Source organism: Carassius auratus, chromosome 42 (genome assembly GCF_003368295.1).
Source record: "Carassius auratus strain Wakin chromosome 42, ASM336829v1, whole genome shotgun sequence".
Lineage (NCBI taxonomy): Eukaryota > Metazoa > Chordata > Actinopteri > Cypriniformes > Cyprinidae > Carassius > Carassius auratus.
In genome coordinates this window covers 3,788,308-3,814,841 of record NC_039284.1, presented here as the reverse complement: position 1 = coordinate 3,814,841, position 26,534 = coordinate 3,788,308, and the positions used below count along the sequence as shown (strand labels likewise).

The 26,534-nt window shown below is 37.1% G+C and overlaps 1 protein-coding gene across 2 annotated transcripts in view; it reads left to right on the top strand.

Annotated features, from left to right (window-relative positions):
• dph6 (diphthamine biosynthesis 6) overlaps nucleotides 1-25,907 on the top strand; it is a 52,937-nt gene extending 27,030 nt beyond the window's left edge. Inside the window, exons 13-16 of one of the 2 annotated variants that reach the window (XM_026229358.1) lie at nucleotides 13,138-13,377; nucleotides 13,581-13,616; nucleotides 21,087-21,456; nucleotides 25,684-25,907. In XM_026229358.1, the coding sequence (XP_026085143.1) occupies nucleotides 13,138-13,377; nucleotides 13,581-13,616; nucleotides 21,087-21,456; nucleotides 25,684-25,793 (756 nt within the window). In that variant the 3' untranslated portion in view covers nucleotides 25,794-25,907. The remainder of the gene's footprint in view (nucleotides 1-13,137; nucleotides 13,378-13,580; nucleotides 13,617-21,086; nucleotides 21,457-25,683) is intronic. The other variant, XM_026229359.1, reaches the window with a different exon arrangement.
• Nucleotides 25,908-26,534: the final 627 nt, after the last annotated feature.

Below are 26,534 nucleotides of genomic sequence, written 5' to 3'. Positions count from 1 at the left end.
AACGATCTGTTTTATAACAAAATTACTTAAACTTTCAAATAAAATTTGAGTTAAATATTTTTTCTTGATATGTCTATTTTTAGTATTTTTTTTTTATTATTTCAGTTATTTTTTTTATTTTAGTACATCAAGTTAAGCAATTAAAATAAGAAATGTAAAATAAATCAAAATTAAATTATATATATATATATATATATATATATATATATATACACATATACATATACACACACACACATATATATATAAAACATATTCTTAATGAATTGTGTAACTTATTTATAATTCTAAAGTGTCTTTTAGATGCATATATTTTTACTTAAATATTTTTCTTTAATTTATGGTGAAATAGTCTGGTTTAGGGACCAAACTTATGAGTTGGTTAAAATTTGATCTGATTTTAAATATAAATGTATTTGATAATGATTCCTAATTAATGTCTATTGCTAGAAAATGATTTAATATGTTAAACTCATATGATAATTCATAATCTGTATGATTTTGAATTTAAATGTAAAGTCGCTCCGTTCACAGAAGCCGTTGTGCGTGAAACATTAAACGTGTTTCATTATCAGAGCGTGTTCTTCACCACAGCCTTTGTCTGATTGTCAGAACATGTTGATTCTGTTGTGTAATGTGAAGGATCCTTATCAGATTTGATTTACTAAATTCGTTAACCTTTGCGTTTGCGTAGCTTCAGGCCCTGAGCGCCATCGTTTAGATCAAATTAAGCGCTCGGTGTGTTTTCTGTTTCACTCTTGATTAGCTCGCGCGGCGAGGTCACGTTTAGCATAATATTCCCCGTGTCCTTAATGAGGAATTCTGGACGTGTGACAGATTGGGCTCTGCCTTCAGATGCGTCTCGCCCTTCTTCTACATCACTGGATCCTGCGCTCTTATTTTCATCTTCATGCAAATTGCATTTTATCATGAAGATGGAAGCATATCAGTGAATGTCTGAGGATGCTGAATCTAATGAGCTATGATCGTGATATTGGACGGATCTGAGTATTTGACACCTTGCTAATATCACAAGTCTTCCGGCGTAAGCAGCCAAACCTTTTTCCAAGCGATGGTGGAAAGATCTGTTTTCTCTCATAACAGACGATTAAGCTCATGTGTTGGCAGATGGTTGGAATTGACCCTTCATTAACCAAAGTGGTCGTTAACAGCAGGAGAGCATCGCACATCGCCCCAAACCTTGCCGATTTAATGTTTGCCGTTCCCTAAGATCCCTTCGGAAGCGCGGCAGGAGCTCCAGCAATCATAATCGAATCCATAAACAAGCAGAAGAGGCTCTGTTAAATCACGATCGACACACTACCCTGGGACCTGGCAGCCGCCGCACGCTTCAATAATCCAATTTACCATCCGCCTGGATCATGTAGTCCTGTTAGTCCCAGTTTTGGGAATACACCCACTCTGTCGGGAGGGCCGCTTTATTCCTCGCGCGGCCCCGCAATTGGATTTGCATTGGGAAGAATCAGAATCTGACGCCCACAATTAGAGTCAAAGAGAAAGCGCAGACCTGTGCTGCAGGAACATAGCAGTAATCTTCTTAAAGGGCCTAATCGATTAAAACACTGAGCTGGATGCTCCAGCAGCGGGCCGGCTGTGATCTGTGCTCAGGAATGAACGCACTCCTCTGATTAACAGCAGCTCTGTGATTAGATGCTCTTATATCTGATTCATCCACCATCGGCCCCAGCTTGGCATCCTTGACCTCTTTTCTGCTCACCAAAGTTACATTTATTTGATAAAAATTACAGTAATAATACAGTTTAAAATAGCTGTTTTAAATAGCTTGTCATTTTATTAATTATATATTTTTTTCTTGATATACCACTATTTCATTTCATTCAGTCGTTTTGATACATGAAGTTAAACTAAATTATAATTAGTTTTTTTTTATTTTATATTTTGATATTTATATTAATGAATAGTTTCTTTTTTATTTTGTACCAGTTAACGTTTATTTTATCTCAATAAACTTTTTATGGTTTTTAAGTATTACATAAAAAAAAAAAAATGCTCATAACTTAATTTTTTTTTTGAAGATGCATACAGTTCTTCATTGAATTTAATTGAGTGTATAGTAAAACTGTAATGTATTTCTCTGATGCTCCGCTGTATTTTCAGCATCATTCCTCCAGTCTTCAGTGTCACATGATCTTCAGAAATCACAATAATAATACAGAAACATTTCTGATTATTATCAGTGTTGAACACAGTTGTGCTGCACAATATTTCTGTGGAAACTGTGATACATTTTTATTTTACAGGATTCACAGATGAACAGACAGTTCAAAAGCATTTATTTGAAAAATGTATCTTTAATTTCACTTTTGATCAATTTAATGCATCCTTTTTTATTTTTTTATTTACCTCAAACTTTTGAACAGTCTTCACAAAAATATTTGGCAGCACATCTGTTTTCAGCATTGACAATGATCAGAAATGTTTTGGCTGCGCAGGAGGTGTGTTGTGTTCAGATTAATTAGAACAGTTAAGTTTGTTTGTAGCGCAGCTAAACGAGCAGCGTCTCTGAGGAGGAGCTCATCAGCGCCCGCGGAGATCTCCCTTCGCCATAATCTATTAAAGCGCCACTTTTATCTTACCTCACCCTTGTCATATTTTATGGATTTTTTCATAAACACTGCCTATACTTCATAAATGTCTCAATTTTCTAGTCTATTAACATTACTTCAGAAGCAGTTGATAAAAGAGGCAGGCAAGCATGAAATAATGCCCCAGTAATATGCAGCGCTGCAGGCGAGAGCCAGCGCTCAAACAATGCTAGGATGCTCTCAGCTCTAATAAAAGAGCCAGCGATCACTTACTGTGTGAGAGAGAGAGAGCTCACACAGCAATAGAGCTGAAGATAAATGAGCTCTTCTACTGTCCTGCTCTCATCTGCCTCACCATCATTACCATCACTATCACAGATCACACTTCCTCATCAGACCTCACAGGAGTGCCATCTCGTATTATTCTCCTGATTCGATTGATATCTGTGAATAGAATGAAGACTACATGAAAAAATGCATCTGAGACTAAATGTTGTTGCAGACACAAGTAGGTTAGTGTTTAAATCTAGCTGCAAATCATCAAGGCATGTTTTAAACACTAAATGAATGCATGGAAGAATTATTTTTTTATCATTTAATAATTGAATGAATCATTTCATGTTTCTAATACATTAATTTATCTATCTATCTATCTATAAATATATATATATATATATATATATATATATATATATGTACATAAATTACGTGCACATCTAACAATACATAGAAAAGCAAATAAATAACAAATATAAAACAAAGTAAAAACATACCCAATGAAGGCAATAAAACTCCACACCCTCAAGCAGATTTCAACAGATTAAAAATAAGTTTTCAAAGAGGATTTAAACAAATAAATAGCCTAGGAGCTGTCACAGTGAGTTACAGTAATCAAACGTTGAAGTTATAAATGCATGAGTTACTGTTTGAAGGTCCTTCATGGAAAGCATCCTCTTGATTCTAGCCATTGATCTTGATTGAAAGAAACTGCTTTACACAACAGCACTGATCTGCTTATTAAAATCAACGTAGGATCAAAAGCAGCACCAAGGTTTCTAACACATTTGATGACGGGGGCTAAACTGCTTGGCAGTGCCAGATGACACAGTTGTTGGACCTAAATACATTATTTCAGCTTTATCGTTATTCGGCTGTAAAAAAAAAATAATGTCCATCCAGCATACTGAAGACATGCAAACAGATTAGACATAGAACAGTTATTGTTTTTAACTGGAATATAAAGTTGAGTGTAGTCCACAAAGAAATTATATGATAAATTATGTACAGAATAAGAAAAAAAGGAGAGGACACAAAATAGAGCCCTGTGGAACACCATATGAGATTTAAGCCGGAGATGAAAAACAATTCCCCAAATTCACAGAAAAAGATATGTCCTTAAGGTTGGAAGTAAACCAGTTCAGCACAGATCAGTGGAAACCATCTACCTGATCAAGTCTTTGATGAACGATATCATGATCTGTTGTATCAAATACTGCACTTCATCAAGCATGATTACGATGCAGCAAGAACCAAGGGAAAGAGTCAAGGCAAATATCATTAGTATCCTTCAAGAGGGCAGATTCAGTACTATGAGATTCCCTAAAACCCAGACTCAAATGTGTCAAAAATATTAAAAGTACTTAAGATAAGATTTTAGAATAAACACCGATTTCCAAAACATTTGAGATGAAAGATAATTTAGAAATGGTTTTATAGTCATTTAGGTCATGCTGATCAAGATGCTTTTTGAACAGTGGTTGAACTATAGCATGCTTAAAAGAAGCTGGTACGATTCAATTTGTTAAGGAGCTATTGCTAATAGCAGTAACAACTAGATTTAAGGCTGAAAAAGCCTCTTTAAACCTGAGAAAGCAGAACATCAGAGTAACTAAATGAGGACTTCATACTAAGAACAGTATCATAGAGTCGGGCAAGAGATCGGGAGATCTGATGAAAAGCAATTTCTAGAGGAAAGGAATTTTGATTTAATAGTTTGATATTCATATAATTATTTCACATTACTTGTATATTGATATTATTGTTTTATGCCATATGTTTATTAAGTTGTGTGCTGCTATATAAGAATAGCAAGTAAAAACAGCAGTATCTATGTGCATTTAATCTGCGCTGAACTGAACTGGTTGTAATTAGTCAGGTGACCCTAGTGGCTCGTTCTGCAAATAATCAGCACAATTAAATCAGATGCAAGAAAATGATCCATATGAATAAAGTAGTGAGAAAAAAACGTGGAAAAAACAAAAATAATGTAGGATGCTACAGAGATTTCAATATTGAAATAATCTGCAGAAATGAATCAAACTTGATATCTATCTATTCTTCTTCACTTTAATCCAGATTCAAGTGTCTGCATCATTCTCACAGAAACACATCAGTTCATGCGTCTTGTCAAAATGTAAAAGAAACAAATCCATCGTATTTGGCTTTGATAAAGTGAAGCATGATTTTAGACCCTTCAGGACCATTGTCATTCAGAAGATTTTCCTACTACTGCTGAATAAATAACTATTTTAAATGAAAAACTTAAATAAGAGTAAATTAACACCATGATATATTAATAATTTGCTAAATAATATATTATTTTCTGCACAGAGTGAGATTATTTTCTTATTAATATAACAGTAATCTTATGTTATATTGTTTGTAATATGCATTTTAATAAAAAAAAAAAGATTAAATAATAACTTGAGAGAGATGTCATGATATCTGGTTCATCACAGGCGTGTGGCATGTAAAATCTGAAATACTGAAAACAGCACAGTCTCTCTAGACAAACACCGATTCTGTGTACGTGGGGCAGATTTTGAGTTGCATGCTGCAGATGTAAAAACTGAATAATAAATGGTGTATCTGAAGACCAGCGAGCGCTGTCCGGTTTCATCTGGTCCAGAGTTAGGATGGTAACGAGGTCTATTCCTGTACGCTGGTGTTTGACGGGACAGACATTGACACGCAGACGACAGCAGCACAATCAGAGAGCCGCGGGTCAGAGCTTCTCCTGCTGCAGCGTCTGCGTTTGTGAACCAGAGTCGTGGCTCATTCAGATTAACCTTTATGTTTCATTTACTCCTGGCCTCTCGTGCTGTGGTTAATGTCTCAGAGCGCCTCGTTGGAGTTTTAGCCGTTCCACAGATAGAGAAGTGTTGTAGATGAACACTAGACTCGGGTCTGTTTGGAGCTGCAGCATCTTTACTCTTATGCAGATTCATTATTCATAATAAGCTTGTTTTAGAACCTGTCAAATTTAGATCCTGTTATTTATTTATTTTTTCTGTTAAATCTTTCCAATCTTATTATTATTTTCATGCTAATTAACTGAAATATAAAAAGGCTCTCATCAGGTTTCATATTTTATTATTTTCATTAAAGAGTCCTATTATGATTCTTGTTAATGTAATACATTAGTTTTTGTAATAAATGTTTTTTTGTTTTTTTTTTACTTGTAAATAAACTAATGCCATGATATCTATTAATATTTGCTGGGGAAATTCAAAAAAGTCAAATAGTCCTAAAATATAATTCATTTTCTTTATGAAAACTTAAAAATTCATATTTAAATCCTGTTCTTTCCCAATGACATTATATTCACGCCAATTAACAGAAGAAAAAAAAATAACTAAAACCACTCCTCACTATTGCTTATGATTATCTTCATTAAATATTCATTTTTGATTATTGTTAATGAAATACAGTAAAAAAAAATATATATATATATTTAAATCTGAATAAATTAAATAATGCCATGATTTAGAAATCATTTGCCCTATGAAGGTTTTTTTTTTTATTATTATTCCATAATATAATTGATTTTCTTTATTAAAATACATGTGCATGACCTGACAGGTTTTGTGTGCCCTATAATTATCCATCCACATGTAACAAAATAGTACAAATAGCATTTAACAAAAATGTGTACTATAAAATAATCAAATTAAAGGGGGGAACATAAACCTGGCACAAATAGTTGAGTTGTTGTTCTAGCAGACACTCGGGAAGCTTTGAGATGCAGTCGTGATCTGGAAACACAGACATGTGATCCGAGTGCTTGGTGTCTGATGGTGGGCTGCTGTTTGATGAAGTCACACTGCCCTCTCTTGAGCGGATCTGAAGCTGCGCTCGTGTGAGGAGACACAGACCGGACCCCATCAGATCCCGCTGGAGACGGGATGAGGACAGACATCACGCCCCTCGGCCTTCCCTGGCATTAGGCAGATTAGCCGGAAAGCGCATAATGCGGGGTGATGGAATTTGTCATAATTTGCATTGTCCTGGAAAGATGCTGTTTGATCGAGCGGCGCGTGGCGGGGCCTGGCATGTTCCCGCGGGCAGGTCACCGGGTTTTGCGGGATGTGCATCAGTCAAAAAAGCCTCACAACCAATTTGTCACAGACGCAGAGGTCGAGAGCCGTGCCTTTGCCTGCTGACGGCGAGACAGAGCGCTCTCTGATCTGCTGTTCAGATGTCATCAGATGTCTGGTCTCAAACTAATAACAGAACAATAGCTCTCTTCCTGTGTGATCATCTCAGAGTCTGTGACACGGCTCGGGGCTTTTCTTCATATTTTCTGTTTGCATGGTCATTTTAGTTGAAGTTTTAGTCATTTTGTTGTTTTTAAATATAATATATGTCTAAATATGGTTATTTTTTTGCTTTACGTAAATGAGAATGATATACATTTTTTAATCATTACTTTAGAGAGATATGAGTAAAATGTAATTGTCATCAAAATGTCACAAACCAAAAACAGTTTTTAATCAGATTATATATATATATATATATATATATATATATATATATATATATATATATATATATATATATATATATATATATATATAAAATCTCATTGTGACATTATTTTCATGCTAATTTTTCAAATTCAATTTCTGCATTTTGCAAATGCAATTTTTTTGTAAATTGTTTTATTATTTTCATGAAAGATTGCTGTTGGATTCTAGTTAATTTAATACAGTAAATATTTGTATTTTTTTTTTACATTTAAAGAAAACCATTCTAATAATACCATGATGCCATACATAAATAATACCAATGCATAAATAATTTGCTCATAAATGTATATTTGTTTTTATTTATGTATTTATTGTATTTCGTTTGGTTGTCTTAATGAGAAGGAGCCATTCATATCAATATATTACAGAGATTTGTTGAAAGATCAGAAAGAGAAATGTTATAGTTCAAATAAAGAATGTTTAGGTTTTGATAAGTATTGATAATAGTTCACTAATATCCCTGACGTGATCAAGACAGAAGCTGTTGTGAGCGCGCTGCTCATCCACACACATGTCCACAAACACACACACACTATATATACGTACACTCGTGATTTTAGTCCAGCTCACTAATTTGTTTTGTAAATTGGCTGGAATTGTAAAGAGAAACTGTTCACTTAAGTTTGTAATTGAGCACCATCATCACACAAGTGTGTGTAAAGCACCTGCTGTATTCGTCTGGAGCGTCACTATATGTGTGCCATTCCTCAGCCGGATCAATTATGCATGAAGATCCAGTTGGGATGTGTGTCCATTAGCATACCTGCTGGTGCTTCTGCTTTTCCTCTCGTGTCCTTGACCAGAGCCACCGAGTTTGACCGTTCGTCAATAGCAGGTCACTTAACCCAGCTCAGCTCTTGAGGTCACCTCCACTGCCACCTCATTACACAAACAAACAAGATCCAGGACCTCTGAGATTTCACTCACACACCATTAAAATGCTGGCACGTCTGCCGCCGGAAGAGGAGCATTTACATGCGTGTTTCCTTTCGGCACGTCACAGAGAAACACGTGAGAAATAAAGCTTGAGGATGCACGGGAGACAACGCTGGGTCTGAAAGTGACACTTTCCTGAAACACACCGTAAAGAGTTAAACGAAACACGGTGGTGTAGTTTGACCCCTATGAATATTAATCGTCTCCCTCTGCTCTATTAAAAATGCATGGGCCGTTGTAGTTGTTGATCAGATTTTGGATGCCCATGCAAATTGGCCTGTCTTCCTTGTCAGCGCGCGGATGAATAATGTAGTTGTGTTGTCTATTCAGGGACACACCATTGACAGTCAATTAACAAGTTTGATTGGTGTCTGAACTCCTTCTTTTGAACTGTTAATTTTATGTAAATAGTATTCCCCAGATCTCGTCCTGGCAGGGTAACCTGAGCCAGCCTCTTAATAATTGATCGCTCCGCACCTGTTTTTTATTTTTAAATATTCTATTAGCCGAGAGGTCTGGCTTCAGAGGTCTGGCCCGATGCCGCTTCTGGTAAATGATGCGCTGATTGATCGCCGTTTGAAGGCTGCGAGCTTCCGGACGTCCGGTAATTTGTAGCTATCTCCGGGCGCTGGATGATGATTCATCAAAGCTGACAAGTGAAGCCAGGAGCCGGGAATCATGAGAAACACATATGATTATGGAAATAGATTTGACTCTTTCTTCCCTCCAGCAAAGCGCTGTTTGTTGGTCTGCTGTTTCCTTGAAAAATGAACAAGATGAATTTCCAAACGTCATCACGCTTTTTGAGAAAGGTTCTGATCCTCTGGTTTAGTTCTGCTGCATGAGAATCAATCAGGCCGGCTGAGTTTGGACTAAATGTGTACAGACTGTTTTGTCTCGAACTGGAAATAGCAGGAAGTGATGTGAGTTTGGTTTGATGATTTTCTCCAGTGTAGTGAACTCTATAGAGCATCAAACTAACTGATGCTGGTGATTACTGCACCAGGGTTATTATAGTTAAATTAAACGAAAACCATAACAAGAAAATGTTGTTAGTTGAAATAAATGTTAGCTGAAAATAAATTAAAACAATAGTAATAAAAACTTATTTTATTTCAGCTAGTTTCCTAGGGAACAGTTTTTATTTTCATTTAGTTTAATTTGATGTTCAAAATGAACTAAATAATAAAATGAATGAAAAATTGTATAGACATTTAAAAGAAACTGATAAAACTAAAAACTTGAAAAAATAATAATATTGAATTGGAAACATTTCTAAATTTCTAGTTTAACATATTAAAAGTACAGATAAAACTGAAAAAAAAAAAAAAATTATAGACAAAGTAAAAAAAAAAACAGGATAGCTAAAACTTGAAAATGGAAAATATAAAAAGAATAATAAATTTGAAACATTTCTCATTTTCATCTATCTTAAAACAAAACATGAAAAAAACTAATATAAATTAGTATTAATATAAATTACAAAAACACATCAAAATGTAGTTTAATTTGATACTCCAAAATAACTAAAACTGAAATAAAAAACATTTAGAAAGACATAAAATAACAGCAAAATGACTAAACCTTGAATGCTTGATATACTTCTAATACAATATATATATATATATACACACACATACGTGTGTGTGTTTGTGTGTACTTAAATTATGAGTTGAATCTATGAGTGAATCCCATCGATTAAAAACTTGCAATCAAATGCTCACTCTGCTGGTCATCTTCAGAACAGAAATGCAGAACATTAACTGCTAACGTTTTAAGCTAACATTATAATCAGAACACTATTATAAAAGAAAAAAAAAAATAAAGAAAAAATTGTTATGGTTTCGCCAACGTTAAGTGTTAGCTATCCGTTCATCGAAACATAAAACATTATTTACCCTGTTTATATCTGCAAGGTGTTTGTTACACAATTTCCCTGTGTATTAACATCAGTAATGATGTTAGTCAAATGTCTATCTTGACTCTTGTTAATGTGTTTTGCCTCGCCCCCAAACATATGGTTCGACTATTAGTCGAATATCGGCAAGATTCGAAAATTCCGATTCGACGATGAAAATCCTTAGTCGGGGACACCCCTAGTACTAAGTATATTTTTTATATATATATAAACACACAAACATACATGTATATATTTTTCTATATTTACACACACACACACACACACACACACACACACACACACACACACACACACACACACATATATATATATATATATATATATATATATCTTTTTTTTTTTTATACATATATATACATATAGCTATAATTGTATGTCAATAACACTTATATAAAACTGCAATGCATGTCATATGATTACACATTGAAATCAAAATGAAGTCTAATCCTGTCTGTGTTAACAGTAGTGTTTGAAACAGTTCTGAAATGGTCAGTCAGTGATGGCGTCTGCATGTGGAGGTCAAAGCGGCCAGTGTCCTGTGGCCAGGGCTTTAGAGGCGCTCTGGTGATCTGGGTAAATGCAGTATCTGTGCATGCATGCTAATTGGCTCTAAAGCTGCGTTCCACAGTGTGTACCAATTGATGGAGTCAGCTGTGATCGCAGCAGAGGTCACGGTCCTGCCATCCAGGCCTCACACTAAATACTTTACCAGAGCTTCAATTAACACCTGATCACCTGCGGTCCGTTTGATCGGTGGAGACCTGACCTCTCCGGCACACCGCGCTCATGCACATCTGATGATGCTCCGCCCGTGTATTTTTAGCTGTAGGATTATGTGTCTTCAGAAGAGAGTTCGTCTGTGGATTCTCAGCTAATTATCAGCTTGTTATGAATGCGTAGGAGCTGCACATTTGCATGTGCTTTCATTTCTGGTGTGAAACGGGACTCTAGGTGATAAAATAACAATGAAGGTGTAGCGCGTTAATTGATGCTCAGCTGTTCAAACACAAATGCTTTAATAATGTTAATGAATTGCACCTTTTTTGATGTAAGGCTTCGACATTTGGGTGAAACCATCACAGATTTATTATTTATGGCAGTTTCCACCTATAGGCTACAAATTAGGGCTTGAAACCTTTTCTTTTTCACTAAATGGTTAGTGATTTTAAATGCTGAACCCTCACGAAAGTCTCAGTCAAACTAAATCGTCATTTTTAATTGTGCAAATGCTTTATAATAAAATTATGAATGTTATATAGAATATTATATAAGCTATTAGTTCTGTTTTTCTTTTATGGGTTTTTCTCAAAAGACTGCATTATTATTTTCTAATAGTGAACAATATGCTCAAATATTAAATAAATGTATCAAAATATAAAATGGTAGAATGGGTTACAGGCTTATCATAAATAAAGCTGTCATTCACTAGCAGGTGGCTTGTCTGGTTTATAGATATTGGTTAACTTTTATTTCCCATAAGAAATATTAGTTTGAATATAATTTTGGAATATTGCACTTTGTGTTAAATCTGAGAACGTGGATTTTGATGTTTCCCATTAGTAAGTTGCTTTGGATAAAAGCGTCTGCTAAATAAATGAATGTTGTTTTAATGTTGATTCACCGTCATGCTGTTTGTTTTGCAGGGAAAACATCTTGTGGTAACACTGCTGCATGCAAAATGTGTGAAACTGTGCAATATTATTTATTTTGCAATACATTGACAGTCAATTCAGATGATTACAAAATTGATCATTTAAATGTTTTCATACAGACAATAAATAGAAGAACCTTGAACATCTGAAACATGCGCGTAAGAGAACAACATCAAGGCACTTTTTCAAAGTTCCGGAACTTTCGGGGGCGGGGCTTGGGCACTAAACATTCTGATTGGTTGAGCTCACGCAGCATTGTTTGGGTTCAACCACCATTTATTTGGATCAACATTTTCAAAATATTACTGTTATCGTGTCATGAAATGTGATTTTAAAAGTATTTCAGTCGAGAATGTAGTTGTTTAAAACTCAAATCTATGGTTTATTTATAAAGACAGCGCCTATTTAAAAATGTGTTTCGCCGACCTCTGCGACGGTGAGCTCCACGCGATCAGCGAGAGATCAGTGATCATCCATCCGACCAGAAGCAGCCTCCCCTTGGCTAGACCTTCTGATGTGTGCCGCTGGCTCTGATGTCTCTTTAGTGGTTAAACATAACATATAATTCGTTTTGGGTAAATCTAACATTTTATCTATATTATAAAATTTATATAATATTTAGTTTCATTGTAATGGCTGTATATATACACATATCCCTGAACTAAGAACATTTCTGCAGCTGTTATTATGTTTAAATGAAAACGAAAGGAGGCAGTGGTATTTGATATCATATTTAATTTTATTTTAAATATACAGTGAGGAAAATTGCAGTAGCTGACTGATGTTATCAAGTACACTGCTGTTTGCAGAATTAAATGAACGCGGACATCACACTCCCGAGTCGAATGCACAAAGTCCAAACTACCGAGGATGCAAGCCCAATATCAGCAGACCTACATCACCAGTCTATTTGCCTAATCTTCCCGGTACTTTAGACCGTGGTGGAAACACAGAAAGCAACAGGTCTGGGGGAAAAAGTTCCTGGTACAAATGTTCTGGGTTATTTCGGTGGAAACGTGGCATAAGCCACCTTATGTTCAAACTTGGTGTTTATAAAAGCCCCAATCCATGTTGAGGACATAAGTCCAATTATTGGTATTTCATTTATTTATTTATTTATTAACATGTTCATTCAGGTGTTGTGTGGCTCCCATAATTGAATGTTTGAATAGTGCATCTTTGAAGTGTTGTGTGTGCAGATCTAGCAGTAATGCCTGTGTGTCATGCGGTGTAACTCTCTGTGTGTGTCTCAGGTGCGGGAGGCGGTGTTCTGTGCTGGACAGATCGCTCTGGTGCCCTGCTCCATGCAGCTGGTGAACGGGCCGGTGGCTCTCCAGGCCCGGCTCTGCTTCAGTCACATGGAGAAGGTTCTGCGTGCAATGGACTCCAAACTCACACTGGCTCACGTGCTGCAGGCGCACATCTACATCACCCATCGTGACCACGCCGCGGCCGTCACAGAGGCCTGGAACAGAGCACTACAGGACGCCCAGGTGAGTCAGTCATTGCTTTAACAGCCCATAAACACAGTGGAAGCTCACCAACATTGTGCTCAACATAACGTATATTACAGATTAAATAAATATCTTCTGATTGACTGTGATTGTGCAGATCTCACTCAGGTGAGATGAAAGCCAGGTTGTTAGCATGACCCGCTGTCCTCAACACACTCAACAAGAAGTTTCTTTTTTTCCAGAGTTGTTTGTCAAGAGGAAATATTTCTGTAAAACAGGTGCACAGTAAGACTGCATGGTTTGAATTTATGCTGCATGTTTTGACTGCAAAATGTAGTTTCTATGTAATATATCGCGATACTAAAAATACAGGAACACAGTCGAAATTTGTAATGAATGATTTATTCTAGAATGTTTGGGGTGATTTTGTAAAGTACATTTCAGTCGTGTGTTTCTGTGGTTTAGTTCTGCATGTGCATAAACAACTGTGTTCAAGCACAGGAATTGGGAACCGCTGGGCTACATCATGTGCCATTAACCAGCGAGAAAACTTTAAAAGCACTACAATACCAGGAAGGAAGACCGTGTTGTTGATGTTTGTCCACCATTCTAGCTCTGTCTGCACAGCGTGTGTGAACGCACTAATGATGTTTTCTGTCTGTGCGAACAGTGTGCGCAGAGGTCTGCAGATACAAACGTTGACAGTAGGATTGTGCGATTAATCGAAATAGGCATATAATCACGATTTGAGTGTGCGCAATTTCTAAATTGCTTTATAGCACAATTTTCTGCTTCCCCTGACCTCTCGCAGTGTGCTATACGATCCAGACAGAATGCAGCGCGCCTAAATGGAGCGCGAGAACAGAACAGACCGGGCATATGCCTACATAACCTAGCGCTGTCTGTGATGTGTATTTTTTCTGAGCCCATGTTAACAGATCATAGCGTTCACACTGCACACGGTACAATATGCAAATATGTGAACAGAAAAGGTTAGAAATAGAAAGGTGCGAAAATAATTAATATCTAGCACATGAGCATAGAGAGATTTGTGAGTGCACCGGACACAGTTTAAGTGAGAGGAGACACGTTTTAAGTGCACACACTCTCTCCGGATGAGAGCAGCATGTATATGAGCATGTGCGTCTGGATTTGTGACAGAGCAAAGGAAATCTGCGTGTGATCGGAGAGATTGGCACTCGCGAATTATTTTAATGTGCTTTTGCGTTACAATACTGTGCTGCTTCTGCACCGCATACACATACTGTATACACACTGCAAACGGAGAAGGTGTGAACCTGTATAATGTATAACAAATCTATTTCAGCACCTGAGGCACTGCTACGATGAGCTCTATGAACAATGCATGGCAAAAACAAACAAACAAAAAAAATCCCTGGACACTGGATTTGTTATTTTTTTACTTTTTTTGCCATATGTCTAGATACTTTGTCACACCTTCTATAGAGATTATTTTGACTTTTGTCTGTTCTAGAGACATGTTACAACTTTTTGATTAAGCTCTAATTGGTTTTCTTTTGGAAATATGTTCCAAATTCATACTGTAAAGCATGTCTGTGTGTGTCAAAATCATGATTATAATCGAAATCGCTAAATTGATCAAAGAAATTGTGATAGGTTTTTTTGTCCATATCGCACAGCCCTAGTTGACAGGCAGATTGGAAAGCCATTTAAAACACTCGGACCATGCGTTTTGATTGGACGTACATTTCTTGGTGCTACACCTTCCACAGAATATATAAATACAGATAAATACATTTAAACCACTTAACTTAATGATTGCTATCGGGATGTGAAGAGACTCTCAACAAGAGACTCTTTCAGTATAACAAAGAAAAAATTGCGAGTGCCTGGAGGCGTGACGTGTGGGCGGAGCTAAAGAATCACGAGCGCCAGTAGGCTTTTGTGTTGAGAGCGTCTGGAAGCTGTGACATTATCGTGAGGAAAAACAAACCATGGCTAACAGTCAGATTCAGCGTATATTTATGATCCAGAATCAGATCCAGAGGCTGAAACTGAACGAGAGCAGCATCAGCAATCAGTCTCTATGTGGTATGTACTGAACGCATGTTGCATGTTGTTTACTTGATGTGCTTACGCGCCGATAGCTAAGTTAACAACACAGAGATATTTGAAGCAGTTTTACTCACCGCCTGCGGTTCCAACACACGATCGTGACCCTTTTTCGTTGGGACTGCATTATCCTTAAGAAATAAACGATACGCAAATCCGGCGTCAAACTGGGCCTTGTTTGTAAAACAAGCATCTTCGAAATGCAGGGAACAAACACAAACACTTGCACAACTCCGTTGATGCTCTGTAAAAATAAACTCCATCCACTGGTCCCTTAATGCTGTTTCTCTTTTGGTAATCTGTGCAGGGTTGTCTTGCCCTGGCAACCAAAAACACACTCCTTTTGTGACATTTGGCGACGCTCTCGCTCTGATCAGTGAAGTCTGTTGTGCTCTCAGTGCTCTGCTATACAGGAGCGCGCTCTTCCGGCAGAAGTGCCTCAGGACCCATATAAGGAAATTCCACTCCATCTAACGTCACACAGAGCCATACTCGAAAAAAACTTTCCCAAACTTGTGACAAACCGGAAGAGTTTTTTTTGGAACAGAAATACTCCTTCAAACATACAACTTAATTTTTGAAACTTTGTCCATGTTTAGCATGGGAATCCAACTCTTTAACAGTGTAAACAACTCAGTATGCATGAAATAACATTTCACCCCCCCCCCCCCCCCCCCCCTTTAAGATGTCATGATAATTCATTCTTGTCTATTTGTCTCGTATTTAAGTTGCTGCTGTTTGACCTTTCAGTTGTCTAACAGTAAACAGCGTCAAATGATGTCTTACTCCTTATGTATATGACCAAAAAGGACAGAATATGTGATATGAAGGATGCAGTTCTGCTCTAAAAGTACTCAAGATTAACATAAGATCAGCAGAAACTGTGTGTGTTAGGTCTCCTTTAAATCAAGATGCATTTACTTGAAATGCTTATTGAACAGTTGAACTCTTGTTTTCTGAGAAATATAACAGAATTGAGTTTGGAAACTTATTTTCCTTTGAATTGAGTAGATTTTTCTAAAACCATGGGCAGATATTCAATCTTTACATTTTGAGACCATACTGACGTATATTCAATTTAACGTCTTCCTTAAATGTTCTTTACTTGGTCTTCAAAAGTGTCTTAAAAATCCTTAAGTTGGCCTTAGTGAAGCCCTGCTTTCACAAATCAGAGAGGTTTTATGTTGATGGGAAAACACTGGCAGTCCTTCAATCTCCTCGCAGATTTATAAACCGTTCTCAATACACATGTCTGAAGATGGTTGGTGCATGTTGTGTTTCAAGTGTATTTTGTACCATCCATTCAGAAGAAGTGACAGCTAAACTAAACTGAGCAAAGCCGCGGTGTGAGAAGTGTGTCGCCTGAGACTGATATTATCCCAATCCTTTTATTAACGTGTTTGCTTTCAGATAGGTGTAATTATTTTCTCTCGCTGTCTGTATTGTTTCATTATTTTATGTTTATTTAAAAGACCTCGATTAGGGAAAAGCAATTAATCCCTGAGACCTCCGGACCCTTCATGAATCTGACGTTTAAATGCAAATGAAGGTGAAATGTTCAAGACTGAGGGACCAGATATTACAGTGTAGACATGGATCCACGTTATGATATGATGTATTTATTCAGAAGTGATGTGTGTGTGAACGTTTGCTGCAGTCGTTCACATGCTGTAATGTAAACCCAGCTCCAGTGCTGCAGCTGTGTGATATTACAGGACTCTAGTGTCACAGGAATATTAATGCACACTAACTTATTATCTCTCGTGTGATTTTTATCATTTATTTCTTTCTCAGATATCAGTGATAATGACATGCATGCTTTTATATTATCATCTTAATCAAATGTTGGTTACACTTTATTTTAAGGTGTCCTTGTTACTATTACAAAAATGTTGAAAATGATTCATACAGAAGCGGTGTGTGTGTGTATGTGTGAGAGTGTGTGTGTGTGTGTGTGTGTGAGAGTGTGTGTGTGTGTGCACATGTGTGTGAGAGTGTGTGTGTGTGTAAGAGTGTTGGTGTGTGTGTGTGTGTGCGCATGCGCGCGTGTGCGGGTGGGTGTGTGCAAATGCGTGTGTGTGTGCGTGTGTGTGTGCGTGCGTGCGTGTGTGTGTGTGGGTGGGTGTATGCACATGCGTGTGTGTGTGTGTGTGTGTGTGTGTGTGTGTGCACATGCGCGTGTGTGTGTGTGTGTGTGTGCACATGCGTGTGTGTGTGTGTGTGTGTGTGTGCTGGCTGTCAGCAGTGATGTCTAATAAGCAGTGGTGTCTCCTGTGTTCACTCAGATCATTGACAGTCTGCTGTATTTGTTCACTCGTGTGATATGATGGAGAAGCTTTCTTTAGATGAATGATAAACCAGTCGTCGTGTTCACCGGTGTCTTCAGCGTGCATCCAACAATCAGAGCCTAGTTAAGAGCTGGAGCTGCTGAAGCAGAAGAAACGCAGCCGTGTGCTTCTGACAGAGCGTTCATAATGTCTGTAATGGGCTGTGTGATGGAGTTTAGGGGGTTAATTGGCGGCTGAGCAGATGTGTTGTTTGTGGAGAGCGTTTAACTTCAGATCAATCAAAACAACTTGATAAAGTTCTTGAAGTGGTGCATCAGCTCTCTCACACACCTACTGCAACTATTACATTTGCACTTATGCATCTGGCAGACTGTTATTCAAAGCGACGCACTCTGCATTCGTTATTACACCTTCAGTCATGTTCCCTGGGAATCGAACCCGTGACCTTAGCATTTAGATCTAGCTCTATGTTGTATTTATAGTGTTGTGTAGCGCTGGTCTCAGTATCAGTGCTGCAGTGCCATCAAACATTCAGAGACTGAAACACTGCTGGCATTTGTTCTGTTGATTCATTTAAATACTGGACAGATTTGATCTTTTAAGAAATTTCAACATTTGTTGGTTTTGTTCTCGGACAAGATTCAAATTTTGGCCAGTTTTTTTCTATTAGTTAATTTAAATAATGCTCAGAAATGTAATTTTCAATATTGTACAGTTTTGTTCTATTTATTCTGTCTATTATTATTATTATTATTATTATTATTATTATTATTATTATTATTATTTAGAAATTTAAATATTGGTACATTTGGTTCTGTTATGAAATTAAAATATCGGTCAGAAATGTTAATATTGATCACAGATTTAAATATTCAGTGGTTTTGTTCAGTTAAGAGATAAGTGTATAAAATGTTTTGTTCTATATATTTATTCAGTCAAGAAATTAAAATATTTTTGTATTTTTTTATTAAGAAATTAAAATACTGGTCAATTTTGTTTTGACATGGAATCAAAAAAAAAAAAAAAAAAAAAAAAATATATATATATATATATATATTTCTTTTAAAATATTGGTCAGAAATGTAAATATCAATCACAGATTTGAAAGACTTGAAAATCTAAATATTGGTCAGTTTTGTTTTGCTCCAGAAATTAAAATATCGGTTGGTTTTATATTCTTTAAAGGTATTTCAGTGCTGGTAGGAAATGTAAATATTTTGTTCTATTAAGAAATGTAAATATTGGTATATATTCAATACTGATCTTTTTTTCTTTTTTTTTTTTGAGAGAGAGAGAATTTTTACTGTCTGATTAGGCCTAAAGATTGTGAAAAAAGAAGAGCAGCTTCAGAAATTCAGTAATTATTTTAATATATACATGATTTAATGTTGGAAACAGTTGAGCTGCTTCTTATTTTGTGGAAACTGTGTGTGTGTGTGTGTGTGTGTGAAATAAATATTTATTAATCAAGTACACATTAAATTGACCAAAGGGGACAGTAAAGACATTTATTAATATTACAAAAGATTCTGCTTCAAATCAATTCTATTCATCTGTGAATCCTGAAAAATATAAATTTACCACTGTTTTCCACAGAAATATTGAGCAGCACAACTGTGTTCAACACTGATAATAATCAGAAATGTTTCTTGAGCAGTAAATGATCATATTATTCTGATTTCTGAAGATCATGTGACACTGAAGACTGGAGGAATGATGCTGAAAATACAGCGGAGCATCACAGAAATACATTACACTTTAACACAGATTCACTCAGAGAACTGATGTTTACATTACAATAATATTTCACAATATTACTTTTTTTTTTTTTTTTTTTTTTTTATCAATTGATGCAGCAGTGGTGAGCAGCAGAGACTCTTTCAGAAACATGTTGAACATCTTCTGGCAGTGTGGTGTCACACAGGTTTGGTCTGAGGTGGCACTGAATCAGTTTTGGGCTGGCCGTGACCCGTGAAGCTGTGTTTCAGCTCTGGGCTGAGAGGTCCTCCTCTAAAGCCACTGAACGAGTCCCTTCTGATCCCAGCGCAGCCTTATTACGGCCCCCGAGGGCCATTAACAGCCTCCCGTTCATTACGGCTCCTCGCACTGTTAAGTGCTAATCTCAGGCTTGTTACAGACGTCTGAGTGAACACTTTACACACTGTTTAAAGCTGCTATTGTTTACTGGCAGCCGCACAGAAAAGTGGCTCGATGTTGAACTTCAATCAGCTTTAATCTGGATGTAAGTGCAGCGTTCGCCCGCCGGGTCACGAGCCTGGAATTGGGAGAAAAGGCTCTCCGCGCCGCCTCTGATTTATTCAGCATCTGCTTTCGAGGGAATTTCAGAATAAAGTGTATGTAACCCGTCATTATTCTGCTGTGCTGGAGAGGGATGTGAGTGGATGAAAATTGATCCAGCCGATTGAAAAGAGGGTTAAGTGTTTTTGGCCTTATCGACGGCCCAACAAAGCGGCTGTTGTATAAAACACTCATTTGTCCCCCATTAGCAGATGAGACGGTGTTATTTGAGCGCTGCATTGAGTTTGAGAGGCGATAATGGCCCGTGTGCAGATGCCAGCCCAGAATAAAGATTTGAACTCCTTGAGGAGGAGGAGGATGATGAAGACTTTTAAAGCCATCGCTCTCCAGTGTGGTGAGATGGTGTAAAATGAGCCGTGCGTGCCTCGAATCAACAAGACTCAGCTCGGATCTGTGGCTCTTAGTCTTATTTCGGCTTTGGTGATGGTAGCACTTAAAGCATTCATATATAATGCATTAAAAAGGTCTTTTTTAATATACAATGCATTATATGATCTTATGAATAATTGTGTGCACCTGATAAATATTGATATTTTACTATTCATTGCTACACCTTGCATTAAAACACGACAAACAAACCTTCAGATATTACTGTATAATGCATTTTAACTGGTTACAATTATTCATGAAAAACACATTGCATCATACATTATGAACACCTTTGTTTTGCATTGCACATAAAAAAGGCTTTAAGCAGAAAGTCTCACATTCATGAAGTCATTGCATTTGATGTTGCATGCACTGCACAAATGAAACATTCTTAAACGTTTACTTGAGATACACAATAAACATGGATATGAAGTCTTGTTTTCTGAGAAATGAAGTTTTAAAGTTATAGACTCTTTGAATGGGGTTTATTTTTCTGACCACACTGGGAGATATTTGCTCTTGTTTTAATCATGAGCTCTCTCTCTGTTCCGATGCATTTCTGTGTGTAACTTCCTTAGATTTTCTTAACTTAGCGTTGGGTTTTATCTTGAGTGTTTTCTCGTTTTGAATGAAACACATGTCCAGTCGTCAGTGCTCTCCTCTTCTCCATGTTCTCAGGAGGAGTGTGAGGCAGCGGTGCGGGTGGAGAGCAGTGTTGTGGTCGTGCCGTCGTTACCCAGAGGAGCAGCGGTGGAGCTACACGTCACAGCTGTGCAGGACCGTCCCACAGACAGATCGTCTCATCCCAGCGTCTCACAGATCCACGGAGGAAGCGTGGAGGGCCGTCTGCTGCGGTCCAGCTGTGCTCGATACGCCTCTCTGTCCCTCAGCGTGAGTGTGAGCGATCCTCCCGCAGCGGCCGAGAGCGTCACCCATCAGCTGCTGTCCTCATACCACAGCGCTCTTCAGCAGACCAGCGCTCTCTCTGCCCTGTGTGCCAGAGTCTTCTACAAGAGACACCACGCGCTCGCCTCACAGATCGCCACAGGTACACCTCATCTCCACACGCTTTCGTTTTCAGCACTCGCTCTCACACCGTCCCAGATCAGGAGGAGTGTGTGTCTTCATCAGGTTTGAAGAAATGTAGCATTGCATCAGTGTCTCATCAATGGATGCTCTGCAGTGAATGGGTGCCGTCAGAGTCCAACAGCTGATAAAAACATCACAATAATCCACAGCACTCCAGTTTATCAGTGAACATCTGGAACAGACACAAGATGAAACAAATACATAGTCTATAATCAATAATAACACTTCCTGTGGTGAAGAAGTGCATCTGCTGTCGTCTCAGACACATATTAGTTTAGATCTGTTTAAACGCTGCTTGATCTGTGCAGATTTCTCTCCTGATTCAGACCAGAACACTGTCTCACTGGAGGAAGTGTTATTATGGATTATAAACTGTAAGAGACTGTTAATTATGTGTTGATGGATCATATGAGTGCACACACACAGATTCATTCAAAAGTGATTCGTTCAAGAACACTGATTCACTCAGGAACGAAACACTGCCGTGTCGCTCAGAGATGCACAACATTTCTCTTCAGTTATTTCTCTTGGCAAAATAGAGAAAGACAGATATTAACTTACGTTTTTTTTTACTTTTGTATCAAATCAATATCACATTTGCAGTCGTGCTGATATTGGAGAAAAACAACACTCCTGCTTGGTGTGATATTGCTTAAATATCTTACAGAAATATGAGACACAACTCATACAGGTGCATTTCTGTTCCCATATATCTAACACACACTAACACACACTCAAACTTTATGAACTTCTTATATAATATATAATTTTTATTTTTATTTAATTTTTTACAAAAACTTCATGACATTTCTTAACGTCTTTAAGCAGATTATCATGAATCTGGCACCGAGATCAAGATCATATTAGTAGCCCTGTCACACATGTCCAGTGTGTTCATATTCACGGGCCGCTTCTGGAGTACAGTTTCAGTCATTCATCAGCCGGACACACGAGGTGTTAATGAAACTATAGTGTGAGGTGCAGAACAGACATGAGATGAGAACAGAAGCACTCTTCAGGACTGGACTGATGTCTGATCTGATCTGAGGTCAGATGGGTTTATCTGGATCTTCAAGACGGGGTTCACATCAGATCTGTTGTGATGAAGCTCTTAGGAACTGACAGATTCTCCAGCAGCACGGAAGAAAAGAGTGGCAGAAACCTGAAGATATCCTGAATATAAGATAACCTGCTATATTATATTTAGATTAGCTTACTATAGTTAAAAACTAAAACCATTAAAAAAACATTCGCATTACTTGAAACAAAACAAATGTTAATTGAAATGAATTGCATTTAAAGTGTTTTTTAATTATTATTTCAATAGTTTAACTTCGATGTTCGCAAATGACTAAAAACATTTTTATTTTATTATTTTTTTTACTTTTGTTAATAAAGTTTATTTTTTTTTCTATTTTATTTTATTTCAGCTGGTTGATGAAATTAAGTATTAAAATAACTAGAACTAAAACCAAAATAAAAATGTACAAAAATTATATTGATATTTTTAAAGCAATAACCAATTAAAAAGCAATCAATAAAAATTACTACATTTGTAAAAGAAAAAGAAAACAAATTCAAACTGTTAATTGATAAAAACAATTAAAAAACACAAATACTAAAACTTTAACTGAAACACAAAACCTAAAAAATCTAAATAAAAACTGATTCAAATTATTAGTAGCTACAATAGTATCTCAGGAATATTGTTTTATTATATTATCTTTCATTAGGCATCTAAACTCTTTGTTTAGTCTCACAGATAATTGAACAGGAGTGAAACTGTAAGCATGTTTTGACAAACACTTCTGAACTCTGAGTTATGATTCATGAATCTGTCTGAAGCAGCTGATTTCTCCGCGTCTGTGAAGCTGGAGCATATGTTCAGACACGCTCGTCCTGAAGCCCAGAGCCGCTTCACGGGTCACAGCTCCACACACATCAGAGCAGAGATGAACCCTTCTGCTTGAGCCTGAACACACAGATCTCCTGACTCCTGGACGAGTGTTTGGCTTCTGGACATTCAGACACTTCTCAGAGAGCGACTGACTGTCTGACGCGTGATGTTCCTCAGCAGAAATGAGCCTGTGTTTACATGTTTGAACACTTCATATGCAAACCATGACCTGGAAACACAAGAGTTACTTCCTGTGTATTTCATATAAAAAACAGTTTTTGCTTGTGAGTTGTGAGATCCATATCTGAACCACCAGACTTTTACGGCTCATATAGTCTGATACAGTGAGAATTTGGTGGAAAAAACTTCTCAAAATAACCCTAATAATGATAATAATACTCAAAATAGTAATACAGAGTAATACCCAAATTAAGCAAGAAGCTAGTATTGAATTTAATTCAGCAAATATGATGCAGGACGGTGATATTAAAGTTCCTTTTCAATTTGAAAACCAGCCTAAAATGGTTTGCGGGTCTCATCCTGCCATGAAGTTAGTTTGTGGTTCCTGTTGACTGTAAAAGTGTTAACGGAGGGCGGATCCATCTTTAGGAACACACAGCTCTCATGAAAGGCAGACATGAATGAAGGCAGTGAAGGTGACCGTGTCTCCTGTTGAGAGTGCAGTGTCCAGGAGAGCACCACAGAAGAAAGCTGCTCTGATACTCTCCGTGCCATCGGTGACGTGCTGAGCTTGTGTTCCTAATCAAAGAGTCAGAAGAGAGAGTCCAGCTTCTGTCCCGGCCTCCCTCCGCTCACTTCTGTAGTTCACACACTGACCTCCGCGTCCCATCGCCGCACTGCATTCACACTCATTACAGTTAAAGGGTTAGTGAAACACAAAGTCATTCAATTTGGGTCATCTTTGAAACATGAATTAAGATAAATGAGAGGTTTTTGACTATAAATGAAACCTCTCGGGTTTGATTACACACGTCTTCATTTGTGCTTCTGAGATTCACCAATGATTGTGGGTTTGTAGCAACAGCACGAGGACATGGCAGCGTTTTCATTTAGCTTTAAACGGGTGATGTGACTGTGTTTGACCACACATTGACCCGCAGTGTGACCCGATCAAAGCCGTGTGTTCACCTGTTTCAGAAGTTCTGCTACATTTAATCATTTAGCAGACACTTTCATCTGAAGTGATTTACAAATGAGGACAAGAAGCGATCAAAACCACCGAGAGAGCAACGTGTCTCAGTAACAACACAATACATGTAGATAAAGGCTTTCTATTTATTTTACAAGTAGATAGAATTGAAATAGAGTAGAGAGTAGTGTTAGTCTTTAAATAAAGAAAATGACTAGATAGAATTGAAATAGAGTAGAGCGCTAGTGTTCATATCAAGTTTTTTAAATAAAAAGAAAATTAGATAAAATAGAAATAGATTGGAGAGTGTAATAGGATCTCTTTTTAATAGACAAAAATGAAACATAGAAAAATAGAATGTATTCTGTATTTTACATTCCATACATATACACATTTTGATAAAACATGATGTTTTAGGACCAATTCTCTCAGTTTTGAATAGAAATATTAGCAAGCATTAGAGTTGGAGATGTCGAGCACCTTGTGTTGAGAAGGATAGAGCAGATGCTGCTGATGTTTCATTCACTGAACATTTCAGATATAGATTATTTATTATTTTACAGTGTCCTTGTTGCAGTTGAATTATACATACTATTAATTAGCTATATGTGCTTACTGTAGGGTTAGGTTTAGGGCCAATTGCATGCATTTATGCAGTTTATTGTTATTACTATACTAAGCACATGTAACGTGTAACCCTAAAATACAGTGTTACCTTCGTTTTTACAATAATCACCTTCATATTTCATGTCTTTTCTGTGAAGATCTTTTAACGAGTGATTTTTTATACATTTCCACCACTCTGAACACAACTTTCTTTAACCAGATGATTAATAAAGAGACGTGGTATTTACATCGACTAGTTCAACATCACAGAATCGAACCCTGACTCAGGGAGATGGATCCGTGCACTAAACATCAGAAGAGCTTCTGAATTCCCCCCGCGCTTACAGACCTTCACGATCAATTCTTCTGCAGATCCTACAAGCTGTTAATCTGTTGCAAATGGCCAACTAAAGATTTTCTCCTCCTCTGTGTACACACACACACACACACTGCTCTGACCATGTGTCTGCAGGTCAATGAGTGAGGATGCTGCAGTGTGTGTGAAGCGTGACCCTGTGCTCTTGTGTCTGCAGGGCTGGAGCAGCGCTGGAGCGGTGCACTCGGTCCTGCTGTGGCTCTGGTTCCTGTTGAAGATCTGCCGGATCTGTGTGTCCTGATCTTCTCCTGCTGGCTCAGTGTGTAGTGGAGTGAACCCCATCCGCTCCTGTGACTGTGGAGATCTGCTGGGGCTGATGTCCAGCTCAGACACCTCTGGGTTTTAAATGTGTCTTTTTATTAAAGGGTTAACTCACTCAAATCATGGCTCTGTCATCATTTACTCTCCTTCATGTCTGACTTTTATTCTCAAACACAGATTGTCTTCTTTTCCCTTCAGTGAAAGTGTATGGTAGTGATGCACTGAAATATCAGCAACAAGTTTATTCAAAACAGAAAAAAAAAAAATAAATGTAAAAAGTGATTTCTTGAAATGAGATGTAAACAAACATGTCACATAACTTTCACATTTCGCTTAGGAAAGACATTCAGTATCTATAAACTCATCAGATGGGAAAGAAAATACTTTAGAGAGAAGCATCTTGATAAATGCACTATTACTATTATTATTGTTTTACTGAACCCATTAGTAATGTTTTATTTAATGTACTTTTGGTTATATCTGTCGTGAAATCATGTTTTTTTTTATTATTACAGCCACCATTAATGTCTATTTTTGAACAACTAATTGATGTAAAAACATAATTGAAATGGTTTCTATGAAACTTATGTGAATGTAAATGGATGCAGCTCAGTGCTTATTTACAATAAATTAAAATAATTGATTATTCGTTGATGTTGATATTTGGTTTAATTTTCAGCTAAATGTAATGTGTGAGAGTGATGTGTATGTGTTTATATGAGTATGAGTGTGTGTGTGTGTGTGTGT